Source organism: Haliotis rufescens, unplaced genomic scaffold (assembly GCF_023055435.1).
Source record: "Haliotis rufescens isolate VD_foot unplaced genomic scaffold, xgHalRufe1.0.p SCAF_4, whole genome shotgun sequence".
Lineage (NCBI taxonomy): Eukaryota > Metazoa > Mollusca > Gastropoda > Lepetellida > Haliotidae > Haliotis > Haliotis rufescens.
This window is the reverse complement of record NW_025964112.1, coordinates 6945955-6960915: the sequence shown is the minus strand read 5'-3', so window position 1 is coordinate 6960915 and position 14961 is coordinate 6945955. Positions and strand designations below refer to the sequence as shown.

Below are 14961 nucleotides of genomic sequence, written 5' to 3'. Positions count from 1 at the left end.
TCAGATAACATATGTCTTTTTTAGGGTAAATATATTATTTATACCTACCCTGACTTGTATGCTAAAGCGCCCACCCAGCCGTCCCTCTTACCCTGTTTCGATCAAATCAAGTACGGGATATGAGAGAGTGACGAGTAACTGGTCTTGGTCATGTGCTTCCAATGCATATGCGCACTACATGGGTGCGTTCGGGTGAGATGTTTTCTCTGTTTTCCAGGAACACAGTTCATGAAAATTTCAGCTACCTTTCGGAAATGAGTAGAAATAAGCAATAAGTATGAGTCAGGATAAGTACTAATAATATTTTTACCCTAAAAAGTACATAATTGTCAGAAGAAGAAAAATGTCCTCTTTGTAAAAAATGATTGTGGTTTTGAACGCCCTTGTCACACTGAGGGAAGTAATGAAAGAATGTCTCTTCCAGGCAAGTGAGCAGACCTTGAAACATTTACAGTCGGAGCAGGAGTCATTCATCATTCAGTATCAAGACAGCCTCAAGATAACTGGTGAGCTCAGAGTCCTGTATGAATCAAGGGCAATGCAGGATCAGACCAAGGCTCATTTTTCTGCTGTTAAATTGTGAATAACATGCCATCTAAAACTTGGCCAGTTTACAAAGATGTGAAGGTTTGTTAAGGTTTATGATTTCACATTAATTGTTTGTTTGAGACTTATGGAGGGAGGATTTATTGTTTGCTGGAGACTTATGGAGGTAGGATTAATTGTTTGTTGGAGACTTATGATGGGTGAATTAATTGTCTGATAGAGACTGATGGAGGCTGTTTGTTGGAGACTTATGGAGGGAGAATTATGGAGGGAGAATTAATTGTTTGTTGGAGACTTACGGGGGGAGAATTATGGAGGGAGAATTAATTGTTTGTTGGAGACTTATGGACTGAGAATTAATTGTTGGTTTGAGACTTTTAGAGGGAGAATTATTTTATTTTTTTAAGACTTATAAGGTGATATTTAATGTTTTACCTTAGCTGACGCTACACAGTGCTTTAGCTTCCCTACCTTATACAAACAGACAGTTTTAAACAGACTACAGCCCGTGCCTTGGCATCCACAAGTTATCCCCCTTTGCCCCTACTCCTCATATAAAAACATGGCATTTAATTAGAAGTGCTCATTGTTGGTTTGAGACTTATAAAAGGGCGAATCAATTGTTTCAGAATTACTGAGGGAGAATTAGTTGTTGGTTTGAAAAGACTTATGAAAGTATTGTTTATTGTCACAAGCATGAAACATATTTGTTACATTTTTTCAGCTCAGATCACGCAGTTGCAGTCCCCGCACCAGACGCAGGAAATCGTAGCGAAGGAGGCGATGCTGCGGAAGGAGAAGGAGAAGGTGGAGCAGCAGCTTTCTCAAAAGGCCCAGGAGCTTTTACAGCACAGAATTGTGAGTCACTTCACATTCAACATAGATGGTCCATACATACAACATGGATGAATGTATGGACCATCTCGATTGAATGTATGGTCCATACCTTCAACTGAGATGGTCCATACATTCAATTGAGATGGTCCATACATTCAACTGAGATGGTCCATACATTCAACCAAGATGGTCCATACATTCAAATGAGATGGTCCATACATTCAACCGAGATGGTCCATACATTCAACCGAGATAGTCCATACATTCAACTGAGATGGTCCATACCTTCAATTGAGATGGTCAATACATTCAATTGAAATGGTCCATACATTCAACTGAGATGGTCCATACATTCAACCAAGATGGTCCATACATTCAACTGAGATGGTCCATACATTCAACCGAGATGGTCCATACATTCAACCGAGATAGTCCATACATTCAACTGAGATGGTCAATACATTCAATTGAGATGGTCAATACATTCAATTGAGATGGTCAATACATTCAACTGAGATGGTCCATACATTCAACCGAGATGGTCAATACATTCAACCAAGATGGTCCATACATTCAACTGAGATGGTCCATACATTCAACTGAGATGGTCCATACATTCAATTGAGATGGTCAATACATTCAATTGAGATGGTCAATACATTCAATTGAGATGGTCAATACATTCAACCAAGATGGTCAATACATTCAACCAAGATGGTCCATACATTCAACTGAGATGGTCCATACATTCAATTGAGATAGTCAATACATTCAACCGAGATGGTCCATACATTCAACAAAGATGGTCCATACATTCAACCAAGATGGTCCATACATTCAACTGAGATGGTCCATACATTCAATTGAGATGGCCCATGCATTCAACAAAGATGATCCATACATTCAACCGAGATGGTCCATACATTCAACCAAGATGGTCCATACATTCAACCGAGATAGTCCATTCATTCAACCGAGATGGTCCATACATTCAACCGAGATAGTCCATTCATTCAATCGAGATGGTCCATACATTCAACCAAGATGGTCCATACATTCAACTGAGATGGTCCATACATTCAACAGAGATGGTCCATACATTCAGTTGAGATGGTCCATACATTCAACCAAGATGGTCCATACATTCAATCAAGATGGTCCATACTTTTAGTGGCAATACTCAATTCATTCATGAGATATGATAGATTTATGACTGAACACTCATGTATTTCCCTGTTTGCTGTCCCATGTACAATGTGTGTGATGTGTGGTTGCAGACCATTGCCCTCTACTACAACAGCACCCTGATGGGTCTTCAGGAGCTGCAGAAGCAGGTGCTTGACACAGAGCTCATCCAGTGGAAGCGGCAGCAACAGCAGGCTGGCAATGGAGCCCCTCTCAATGAAGGACTGGAGACTCTGCAGAAATGGTCGGTTCACGGTAGTGCGTTCCACTTTGTATCAGGGAGTGAATGTTCAGCATTCTGCCTATATGGCCAGTGTATGATCAAGTCTGGACCAGACGAACCACAGACGATATTGTGCACAACGTCCCAAGTTGTCAGTATATGAAGACACGCCACCAAGACTGACTACCCAATCCATTTAGTCGCCTTGTACAACAAGCATTGGTTACTAGGGGCAACTTTCCTGCATCTCTACTGGGTACCAGGTTTGGTGTTTGGTGTTACTGGTACATAAAGAGAAATCAGGTTAGAATAGGTCCCGAACAACCTTTGCTTGTCATTAGAAGCGACAATGGATCTGGTGGTTAGATCTGATGGCATGGTTTATTGCATGTCATTGAACCCATAAGGTGTGGGATATTGCTTATTATATCAATCAGTGGATTGTCTGGTCCAGACTTGATCATTTGCAGGCTGCTGGAATATTGCTGAGTAACTGTAAGGCTAAAAATAATAATAGTCTTGGTTCTCAGGCACTGCCCACATCATCATAAAGTTCATTGCATGTTTCATTTTTTTCAATTTTCAATTTTGTGTGTGCATTGTGTTAAAAGTATTAAGATTTTCATATTTTTTTGAAATTGGAAATAAACACAAAATGTGCGGCAGACTTTATGATGATACGGGTGGTACCTGAGAACCAAGACTAATATTTGTTTTAGCCTAATGAAGCTAGCATTTTAATTTTGGGATACATTTTGTTTATTAAGTCCTTGTTTTACTGCTAGGAAACCCAGGAGGTTGTACACAAATCATTTTTCCTTATTTTTCAGGTGTGAACAGTTGGCAGACCTGATATGGCAGAATCGGCAGCAAATAAAAAAAGTGAACTTGTTGAGAGCACAACTTCCAATCGACCTCCCGCCAGGAACCAAAAACCTCCTCCCAGAACTCAATGACAGCATCACAGGGCTCCTGTCATCACTTGTCACAAGGTGAGTGTGCTAGACAAGCACCTGCCCAGAGGCTCGTGGCAGGTGGATCTTGTGGCGGGCCCATAGTTTCAAATTTGTATGGGTCCTTATGGCCTGAAGTAAATTTACTGACGTGTATCTGAAATGCCAGTTGTGCTGTAACATTCTCTAAACTATGACATCCTCACACTGTAAACTTGTTCTGTGTTCTGTGATAGCACTGTTTTATCCATATGTGGTTAAACTATTTTAAAATAGCTTTTATACTATACTGTAAAGATGGTGAGTGATTACCCGATAAGCCTCTGTAGTAAATTGTTTTTTAGTACGTTTTCCATATGTGCACCTAGTTCAATAGACTGCACACAAACCTGCTTTTTGCAAATGGAAAGTTGGATCAAGACATCTAGATTTTAGAAGGTTCCTATCCTGCAAAATGTTAAATACTCTGGTTACAGATTATAGCAGTGTCAGAAATAACTGCCTGCCTGCCTGTCGCCTGCTTGTGGCTAGTAACTTTTCAGTTGGCCTGCATGAAATTTTCCTCCACCTGCCCGTCTGTCTGGCAGATAAATTTACGACTAGTTACATATTCAGTTGGGGCAGTCGGGTAGCCTAGTGGTTAAAGCGTTTGCTCGTCAAGCCGAAGACCAAGGTTCGATTCCCGACCTGGATACAATTTGTGAAGCCCATTTCTGGTGTCCTCCGCGGAGATATTGCTGGAATATTGCTAAAAGCGGCGTAAAACACACTCACTCACTTGTATTCAGGTTTATTAAAACTCCTCGTAGATTCTCAAGGAATTGTTTGTATTCAACTGAATCAAGATGCGATTTGTATCTTGTTTTTCGCGATTTCAACATTAATAATATCTGAATGTGGGCAGGTAATTTTGAGGATGGGCAGGCAACATTTATGGGTCACCTGCCTTACTCTCTTGCTGGGTTTTATATTTACTTCAAACACTGGATCAGAGGAGGAACTTAAATCTTGATTTGTATTTTTCCAGCACCTTTATAGTGGAGACGCAGCCCCCTCAAGTATTAAAGAAAGATGCCCGATTTGCTGCAACGGTTCGTCTCTTGGTTGGAGGGAAACTGAACGTGCACATGAACCCACCTCAAGTCAAGGCAACCATTATCAGGTCAGGAGTACTTCATTGAGTTGTCTCCCTTTTGCCCCTTTTCTCTTAGCTCCATTCACACGCATGACGTAAATGGCTTGTTGGTAACAACATTAGAATGGAGAAAGTGATAGCTTTCATTGGAGTAAACTGAGGACATGAATTGATGTTTCAGTGAGAAGCAAGCCCAGGACTTGCTGAAGAGTGATGTGAAGGCAAAGGGTGAGATGAGCGGGGAGATACTGAACAATGTGGGGACAATGGAGTACCAATCTAGTTCAGGGCAGCTCAGTATTACCTTCAGAAACATGGTGAGTTGACCTTCATAAACATGGTGAGTTGACTTTCAGAAAAATGGTGAGTTGACCTTGAGAAACATGGTGAGTTGACCTTCAGAAACATGGTGAGTTGACCTTCAGGAACATGGTGAGTTAACCTTGAGAAACATGGTCAGTTGACCTTGAGAAACATGGTAAGTTGACCTTGAGAAACATGGTGAGTTGACCTTGAGAAACATGGTGAGTCGACCTTCAGAAACATGGTGAGTCGACCTTCAGAAACATGGTCAGTCGACCTTCAGAAACATGCTGAGTTGACCTTCAGAAACATGGTCAGTTGACCTTCAGAAACATGGTGAGTTGACCTTCATAAACATGGTGAGTTAACCTTCAGGAACATGGTGAGTTAACCTTCAGAAACATGGTCAGTTAACCTTCAGAAACATGGTGAGTTGACCTTCATAAACATGGTGAGTTGACTTTCAGAAAAATGGTGAGTTGACCTTCAGAAACATGGTGAGTTGACCTTGAGAAACATGGTGAGTTGACCTTCAGAAACATGGTGAGTTGACCTTCAGGAACATGGTCAGTTAACCTTGAGAAACATGGTCAGTTGACCTTGAGAAACATGGTAAGTTGACCTTGAGAAACATGGTGAGTTGACCTTGAGAAACATGGTGAGTCGACCTTCAGAAACATGGTGAGTCGACCTTCAGAAACATGGTCAGTTGACCTTCAGAAACATGCTGAGTTGACCTTCAGAAACATGGTGAGTTGACCTTCAGAAACATGGTGAGTTGACCTTCAGAAACATGGTGAGTTAACCTTGAGAAACATGGTGAGTTGACCTTGAGAAACATGGTGAGTTGACCTTGAGAAACATGGTCAATTAACCTTGAGAAACATGGTGAGTTAACCTTCAGGAACATGGTGAGTTAACCTTCAGAAACATGGTCAGTTAACCTTCAGAAACATGTTGAGTTGACCTTCAGAAACATGGTGAGTTGACCTTCAGAAACATGGTCAGGTCATGGTGAGTTGACCTTCAGAAACATGGTGAGTTAACCTTCAGAAACATTGTAAGATTACCTTCAGAAACATGCCTGCTTCCTTCATTTAATTGCGATGAATATGACAAAGATTACCATGGCGATGTCTTGGAACGGTGATGATTACCATGGCGATGTCTTGTAATGGTGGTGATTACCATGGCGATGTCTTTGAATAATGATGATTAACATGGCAATGTTTTAGAATGGTGATGAATATCATAATGAACTTTTGGAATGGATATGATTGCCATGGCGATGTCTTAGAATGGCGATAACTGCCATGGCAACGACAGTATGAGTCTGCTACTGATTATGATAAAGAAACCAACAAACAAGCCTTGTGCATAATGATGAAGACAACACTATTTTTATTTTCAGCAACTAAAGAAAATCAAGAGGGCAGATAGGAAGGGAACTGAGGTAAGCAGCCATCTTCCATTTTGAATAAATATATACATATACTAAGCTCTGAATCAGGGAAAAAACAATAAAGAGTAAAAGTAGTTGTAAATTCCATTGTGGTGTTGACCTAAAAACATTTTTACAGCTGTTTGTGATCTACTTCTACAGGCTGTAACGGAGGAGAAGTTCTGCATATTGTTCCAGTCGGACTTCAATGTCGGAGGCAATGAGCTCGTGTTTCAAGTGTGGGTGAGTATTCTTTTTTTCTAGAAAGAACATAACTCTAAGCCTACATTAAATGTGATCCACACCAAACAAGACTCTTTAATATTCAGTGTAGCATTGAACCCAACTCACTCACTCACCGATCCACAGCTGTCCACAGCAGTTTCGATCTGATCCTTTGCACCCTTGGAAGACCAGGGACTGGACTGAATTCCAGACAACCTGCCCTGGCCAGGAAAATGGGGAATAATTATTTTGTTCAAAATTCGGACTTGTTTTAAAATTCTTATTCCCTTAAATTCAGAGGTATTTATCTCTGAATTTTATCATTGTGTTCAATGGAATGATGCTAAAGTAAGCATTAAGGCCTCTCCCTCAGTGAAATACAAAGCTACAAAGACCCACCAGTTACATCTATAACAGCATATATTTGGAAATGTTTAATTCCAATTCGGGAATTTTTACTGAGATATTGTGCAGATACAAGCTCAATGATCTTACATATCAAGTCCAAATATGATTCTACGTTTGTTTGTGCCGACCAAAGTAAAATCTGTGGGCAGATTGGTTCCACAATTGTGGAGTGTGGACAATGCCGGTAGAGCATCTCCCCACTGATGTGGGGCACAGAGGTCCCAACTTGATGGTTGGCTGGTTTGTTGGTTGTTTAAGGCCGCACTCAGCAATATTCCAGCTATATGACGGCGGTCTGTTGGTTGGTTGGTTTGTTGTTTAATGCCGCACTCAGCAATATTCCAGCTATATGACGGCGGTCTGTTGGTTGGTTGGTTGGTTTGTTGTTTAACGCCGCACTCAGCAATATTCCAGCTATATGACGGCGGTCTGTAAATAATCAAGTCTGGACCGGACAATCCAGTGATTGACATCATGAGCATTGATCCACGCAATTGGGATGAATGACATGCATCAACCAAGTCAGCGAGTCTGACCACCCGATCCCGTTAGTCGCCTTTTACGACAAGCATAGTCGCCTTTTATGGCAAGCATGGGTTGCTGAAGACCTATTCTGCCCCGGATCTTCACGGTTCCCCAACTTGATGGAGAGTCGTTGGATGATGGACCATGCATCTGGGAGTTCCTAGGGCTTTAGTCCTGCCCCACACTATAACACAGACTGCTATTGGCTCTGTCAGACCTTTACCTGTGTTCACCAAGCTGCAAGTGTGTATCAGCGAGGACTGAACAGTAATGGGATAATTCGGTCCAGAAAATACTGGATAAATAATTACCTCATACTTTTCAAAGAAAACTGAAATTGTTCGCCTGCTATGGTGTTATTATTGTTGCATTTGTTTTTCTCCTTTCTTGCAGACATTGTCATTACCTGTTGTGGTGACTGTCCATGGCAACCAGGAATGCAATGCCTTAGCAACCATCTTATGGGACAATGCCTTCTCTTCACCTGTAAGTTGATAAAGAGTCATTGTTAGACTGAAAATAGTTGTTCTTGAATATACTCGTTTGTGCATCAATGAAAATTACCATCGTGAAAGCTTCTTTCTGCTTTATGAACTTGACACTACATGATCAACTCCTTGTATCTTCCAAACTCAATATCCTCAATAATTATTTTTGGACATAAAAACAGTTTTACTTTTGAAACTCCATTAATGCAATTTGTATAAATATGTAAACAATAATAACTTTAAAGACTGCTTATTTCATAGTTACATCCCAAAAATATTGACAATGATACAAAATCAGTGACATCATTCGCTGCCATGATGAAACCCATGCAACGCCCATTCTATTATCAGCCAATCAGGAAACAGTAGTCCATTAGTGGGTGTGGTCTTTTTTCTTTTTTGTTTATGGAAACCAACAAAATCTGCTGGTTACCAAATCAAATGCCACCGAATCACTTGCCATTTATTTGTGTACAGAATAGAGTATACCGGAAGTCTCATACAATGTGCAGAACAGTGGCCATGTGCTTATTACCATCTAAAGTTACTAGTGTGGTTGGGATAAGTTTTTGTTTCTGTCATGGACAAAAAGCATGATCTACCCATTGTGACTATGGTGACCATGAAAGAGGTGCCCGGCACTATTGCACGTCTTGAGCATCGACGAAGTTGGATTGAATACATAATGGAAAGCAACTTCTTTTATTCTTTGTCACAATGTTTTGGTGCCGCTTCTTGCTCCTTCACGGTGAATGCTGAGTATATGCATAGAATTAGGCTAAAATAAATAATAGTCTTGGTTCTCAGGCACTGCCCACATCTGCATTGTGTCCATTTTCAATTTTTTGTGTGCATTGTGTTAAAGTATTAGGATTTTAATATTTTTTTGAAATTGGAAATATAAACAAAACGTGCAGCAGACTTTATGATGATGCGGGTGGTACCTCAGAACCAAGACTGTTATCTTTTTGGCCTTAATGTAAATTATAAATCATGACATTAGCTCTATGCATTTAATCAGTATTCTCCTGATGAAGGAGCGAGAAGTAGCTATGAAACATGACAAAAAATACAAGAAGTTGCTGTCCATAAAGAGTATCATGTTTTCATGTTCGTCTCCTTGTAAGTGCCTATCAAAGACTTCAAAGTTGGATTGGGTATTTAGGCTTGCTTGGTTGTGTGTCGGCCACTAGTTTGATTATTCCGCCAATATTCAGGCTGGGATGAGTTGGAATATTTCTGACTGCTGCAAAAACTACAAACCGACAAAAGAAATGCATAGTCTAGTCAAGTGGTGATAGAACATGTGCAGATTCAAGCCTCTGAAATACATACACTTTTCTTCAGGGACGCAATCCCTTTGAGGTACCAGAATCGGTACTTTGGCCGCTTCTGGCCGAACAACTGAACGTGAAGTTTAAAGCTGCCACGGGCCGAGGGTTGACCGATGACAACATCAAGTACCTGGCTAGCAAGATCCTCGGACAGAGTGACGACTACACCAACATGTCTGTGTCCTGGGTCCATTTTAACAAGGTCAGGCTTACTTTCACACATCAACTTTGACCCCTGTATTTGACACTTTCCTATGTCAATGTTGCAATATGAGGGTCTTAACGTGGAGGTTATTTTGTGCAAGTGGGCCCAGGTAACTTTTAACTTGCTACATTGAAGGCCCAGGTAAACTTTGACTTGCTACATTGAAGGCCCAGGTAACTTTTAACTTGCTACATTGAAGGCCCAGGTAACTTTTAACTTGCTACATTGAAGGCCCAGGTAACTTTTAACTTGCTACATTGAAGGCCCAGGTAAGCTTTGACATTCTACATTGACGGCTCAGGTAAGCTTTGACTTGCTACATTGACAGCTCAGGTAAGCTTTGACTTGCTACATTAAGGTGCCCAGGTAAGCCTTGACTTGCTACATTGAAGGTCCAGGTAAGCCTTGACTTGCTACATTGAAGGTCCAGGTAAGCCTTGACTTGCTACATTGAAGGCCCAGGTTAGCTTTGACTTATTACATTGAAGGTCCAGGTAAGCCTTGACTTGCTTCATTGAAGGTCCAGGTTAGCTTTGATTTGCTACATTGAAGGTCCAGGTAAGCCTTGACTTGCTACATTGAAGGTCCAGGTTAGCTTTGACTTATTACATTGAAGGTCCAGGTAAGCCTTGACTTGCTACATTGAAGGCCCAGGTAAGCCTTGACTTGCTACACTGAAGGTCCAGGTAAGCCTTGACTTGCTACATTGGAGGTCCAGGTTAGCTTTGACTTGCTACATTGAAGGTCCAGGTTAGCTTTGATTTGCTACATTGAAGGCCCAGGTAAGCTTTGATTTGCTACATTGCAGGCCAAGGTAAGCCTTGACTTGCTACATTGAAGGCCCAGGTAAGCCTTGACTTGCTACATTGAAGGTCCAGGTAAGCGTTGACTTGCTACATTGAAGGTCAAGGTAAACTTTGACTTGCTACATTGAAGGTCCAGGTAAGCCTTGACTTGCTACATTGAAGGTCCAGGTAAGCCTTGACTTGCTACATTGAAGGCCCAGGTTAGCTTTGACTTATTACATTGAAGGTCCAGGTAAGCCTTGACTTGCTTCATTGAAGGTCCAGGTAAATTTTGACTTATTACATTGAAGGCCCAGGTTAGCTTTGATTTGCTACATTGAAGGTCCAGGTAAGCCTTGACTTGCTACATTGAAGGTCCAGGTTAGCTTTGACTTGCTACATTGAAGGTCCAGGTTAGCTTTGATTTGCTACATTGAAGGTCCAGGTTAGCTTTGATTTGCTACATTGAAGGTCCAGGTAAGCCTTGACTTGCTACATTGAAGGTCCAGGTTAGCTTTGATTTGCTACATTGAAGGTCCAGGTAAGCCTTGACTTGCTACATTGAAGGTCCAGGTTAGCTTTGATTTGCTACATTGAAGGTCCAGGTAAGCCTTGACTTGCTACATTGAAGGTCCAGGTAAACTTTGACTTGCTACATTGAAGGTCCAGGTTAGCTTTGATTTGCTACATTGAAGGTCCAGGTTAGCTTTGATTTGCTACATTGAAGGTCCAGGTTAGCTTTGATTTGCTACATTGAAGGTCCAGGTTAGCTTTGATTTGCTACAATGAAGGTCCAGGTAAGCCTTGACTTGCTACATTGAAGGTCCAGGTACGCCTTGACTTGCTACATTGAAGGTCCAGGTAAGCCTTGACTTGCTACATTGAAGGCCCAGGTAAACTTTGACTTGCTACATTGAAGGCCCAGGTAAGCCTTGACTTGCTACATTGAAGGTCCAGGTAAACTTTGACTTGCTACATTGAAGGTCCAGGTTAGCTTTGACTTGCTACATTGAAGGCCCAGGGAAACTTTGACTTGCTACATTGAAGGTCCAGGTAAGCCTTGACTTGCTACATTGAAGGTCCAGGTAAGCCTTGACTTGCTACATTGAAGGTCAAGGTAAACTTTGACTTGCTACATTGAAGGTCCAGGTAAGCCTTGACTTGCTACATTGAAGGTCCAGGTAAGCCTTGACTTGCTACATTGAAGGCCCAGGTTAGCTTTGACTTATTACATTGAAGGTCCAGGTAAGCCTTGACTTGCTTCATTGAAGGTCCAGGTAAATTTTGACTTATTACATTGAAGGCCCAGGTTAGCTTTGATTTGCTACATTGAAGGTCCAGGTAAGCCTTGACTTGCTACATTGAAGGTCCAGGTTAGCTTTGACTTGCTACATTGAAGGTCCAGGTTAGCTTTGATTTGCTACATTGAAGGTCCAGGTTAGCTTTGATTTGCTACATTGAAGGTCCAGGTAAGCCTTGACTTGCTACATTGAAGGTCCAGGTTAGCTTTGATTTGCTACATTGAAGGTCCAGGTAAGCCTTGACTTGCTACATTGAAGGTCCAGGTTAGCTTTGATTTGCTACATTGAAGGTCCAGGTAAGCCTTGACTTGCTACATTGAAGGTCCAGGTAAACTTTGACTTGCTACATTGAAGGTCCAGGTTAGCTTTGATTTGCTACATTGAAGGTCCAGGTTAGCTTTGATTTGCTACATTGAAGGTCCAGGTTAGCTTTGATTTGCTACATTGAAGGTCCAGGTTAGCTTTGATTTGCTACATTGAAGGTCCAGGTAAGCCTTGACTTGCTACATTGAAGGTCCAGGTACGCCTTGACTTGCTACATTGAAGGTCCAGGTAAGCCTTGACTTGCTACATTGAAGGCCCAGGTAAACTTTGACTTGCTACATTGAAGGCCCAGGTAAGCCTTGACTTGCTACATTGAAGGTCCAGGTAAGCCTTGACTTGCTACATTGAAGGTCCAGGTAAACTTTGACTTGCTACATTGAAGGTCCAGGTAAGCCTTGACCTGCTACATTGAAGGCCCAGGTAAACTTTGAAACTTGACTGCTGTCGTGTGATTGATGCTGTGATTGGTGTCAGAGTCTGGCCTTGACATTGGTTCTCATCTTGTCCCCAGGAGGCTTTGCCAGGAAGAAACTTCACGTTCTGGGAGTGGTTCTACGCTGTGCTGAAGCTGACGAAGGAGCACCTGAAGTCACCGTGGAATGATGGGTAAGTACTGGAGATTAACCATGGAATGTTAATGTTGTTAGAGTGACTATTGTGTACAGTGAGAGTGTGCTGGAGAGAGTACAATGAGAGCATACAATGTGAGAGTGTGTTAGAGAGAGTACAATGAGAGTGTAAAATGTGAGAGTGTGCTAGAGAGAGTACAATTAGAGTGTACAATGTGAGAGTGTGCTAGAGAGTACAATGAGAGCATACAATGTGAGAGTGATCGAGAGAGAGTGTACAATGTGAGAGTGTGCTAGAGAGAGTACAATTAGAGTGTACAATGTGAGAGTGTGCTAGAGAGAGTACAATGAGATCGTACAATGTGAGAGTGTGCTAGAGAGTACAATGTGAGAGTGTGCTAGAGAGAGTACAATGAGAGCGTACAATGTGAGAGTGTGCTAGAGAGTACAATGAGAGCGTACAATGTGAGAGTGTGCTAGAGAGTACAATGTGAGAGTGTGCTAGAGAGAGTACAATGAGAGCGTACAATGTGAGAGTGTGCTAGAGAGTACAATGAGAGCGTACAATGTGAGAGTGTGCTAGAGTGTACAATGAGAGAGTACAATGTGAGAGTGTGCTAGAGTGTACAATGTGAGAGTGTGCTAGAGCGTACAATGTGAGAGTGTGCTAGAAAGAACAATGAGAGTGTACAATGTGAGAGTGCTAGAGAGAGTACAATTAGAGTGTACAATGTGAGAGTGTGCTAGAGAGTACAGTTAGAGTGTACAATGTGAGAGTGTGCTAGAGAGAGTACAATTAGAGTGTACAATGTGAGAGTGTGCTAGGGAGTACAATTAGAGTGTACAATGTGAGAGTGTGCTAGAGAGAGTACAATTAGAGTGTACAATGTGAGCGTGCAAGATGGCTGGTTTTGGTAAAGTCTGGATTGGTTGCCGCCAGGTCCATCATTGGCTTCATCAGCAAGTTCCAGGCCCAGGAGTGGCTTCTCACCAAGACCAATGGAACATTCCTCCTGCGGTACAGCGACTCCGAGATGGGTGGCATCACCATCGCATGGGTAGCTGACAATGGAAAACTCGGTAAATATGCAGCATCACCATTGTGTATCATCACTGTTAGGAGCTTTGTATCTGACACAGGAAACAGGTTGTCAAATCAAAGTGACAGCCTGGCACTGGAGTAAAACAACTAACATTGTCTTGGACTAACAGTTCTAAGAAATGTTGTTGGATTATGTTTTTTTAGATACTTTTTGAAAATCCCACCCATCCTACCCTTTTTCTTTTTTGAAATTACCCCCGTGTTTGAAAAGAATGGCCCCTTTTGTACTCCTAGATGTGTGCATGTAAGGGAGGTAACCTATTGGTTTTTGCATTGACACATTACACACAAGCTCAAGGTTAAAATTACAATGTGTGAAGCCCTTTTTAGTGTCTCCAGGCTTAACATGGCTGGAAAACAGTTTAATTATATATTATTAATATCATAATTTGTCTCGTCACGCTATGGCTGAAATATTGCCGATTTGACGTTAAACTTCAACTCACTCACTCACTCACTCACTCACTCACTCACTCACTCACTCACTCACTCACTCACTCACTCACTCACTCACTCACTCACTCACTCACCCACCCACCCACCCACCCACCCACTCACTCACTCACTCACTCACATGGCTGGAATAATGCAAGAAGCAGTATAAAACACCCCTAACTCACACACTGATAGATAGGCCTATTATATATTTGAATCTCCAATTGTATAAAAACACCCAACAGTTGCCTGAAATGTTTTGTTGTTATTACCTGAACATGGTGAAAGTTAAACATGTAAGACTTTCTCTCTATCAGAGGTGTGGAACTTGGCTCCCTTTACATCAAAAGACTTCTCCATCCGCGGTCTGGCGGACAGAATCAAGGATCTCAGCAACCTGGCATACCTGTATCCAGACATACCAAAGAACCAGGCCTTCTCCAAGTACTATGTGTCAAATCCAGGTAAACAAAGCACTTTTCTTGTTGGAATAACCTTTAAATGATGTGGAACAACTTGGTGCAGGCTTGACTTCACTGGAAGGCTGAGTGGGGAACCCTGTTGGCTGGTGATCAGCTGTCACACACAAGGTTTGGACTGTCCAGATCCAGGGTAGAACAGGCCTTCAGCAACCCAT

General features: G+C 41.8%; 1 protein-coding gene across 1 annotated transcript in view; it reads left to right on the top strand.

Annotated features, from left to right (window-relative positions):
* LOC125372347 (signal transducer and activator of transcription 5A-like) overlaps positions 1-14961 on the top strand; it is a 66770-nt gene that overhangs the window by 23900 nt on the left and 27909 nt on the right. Inside the window, exons 6-18 of the mRNA XM_048382014.1 lie at positions 425-506; positions 1271-1404; positions 2661-2812; positions 3622-3783; positions 4772-4906; positions 5061-5196; positions 6594-6635; positions 6786-6866; positions 8175-8267; positions 9617-9805; positions 12730-12824; positions 13728-13867; positions 14642-14788. Coding sequence (XP_048237971.1) covers positions 425-506; positions 1271-1404; positions 2661-2812; positions 3622-3783; positions 4772-4906; positions 5061-5196; positions 6594-6635; positions 6786-6866; positions 8175-8267; positions 9617-9805; positions 12730-12824; positions 13728-13867; positions 14642-14788 — 1588 coding nt within the window. The remainder of the gene's footprint in view (positions 1-424; positions 507-1270; positions 1405-2660; positions 2813-3621; positions 3784-4771; positions 4907-5060; positions 5197-6593; positions 6636-6785; positions 6867-8174; positions 8268-9616; positions 9806-12729; positions 12825-13727; positions 13868-14641; positions 14789-14961) is intronic.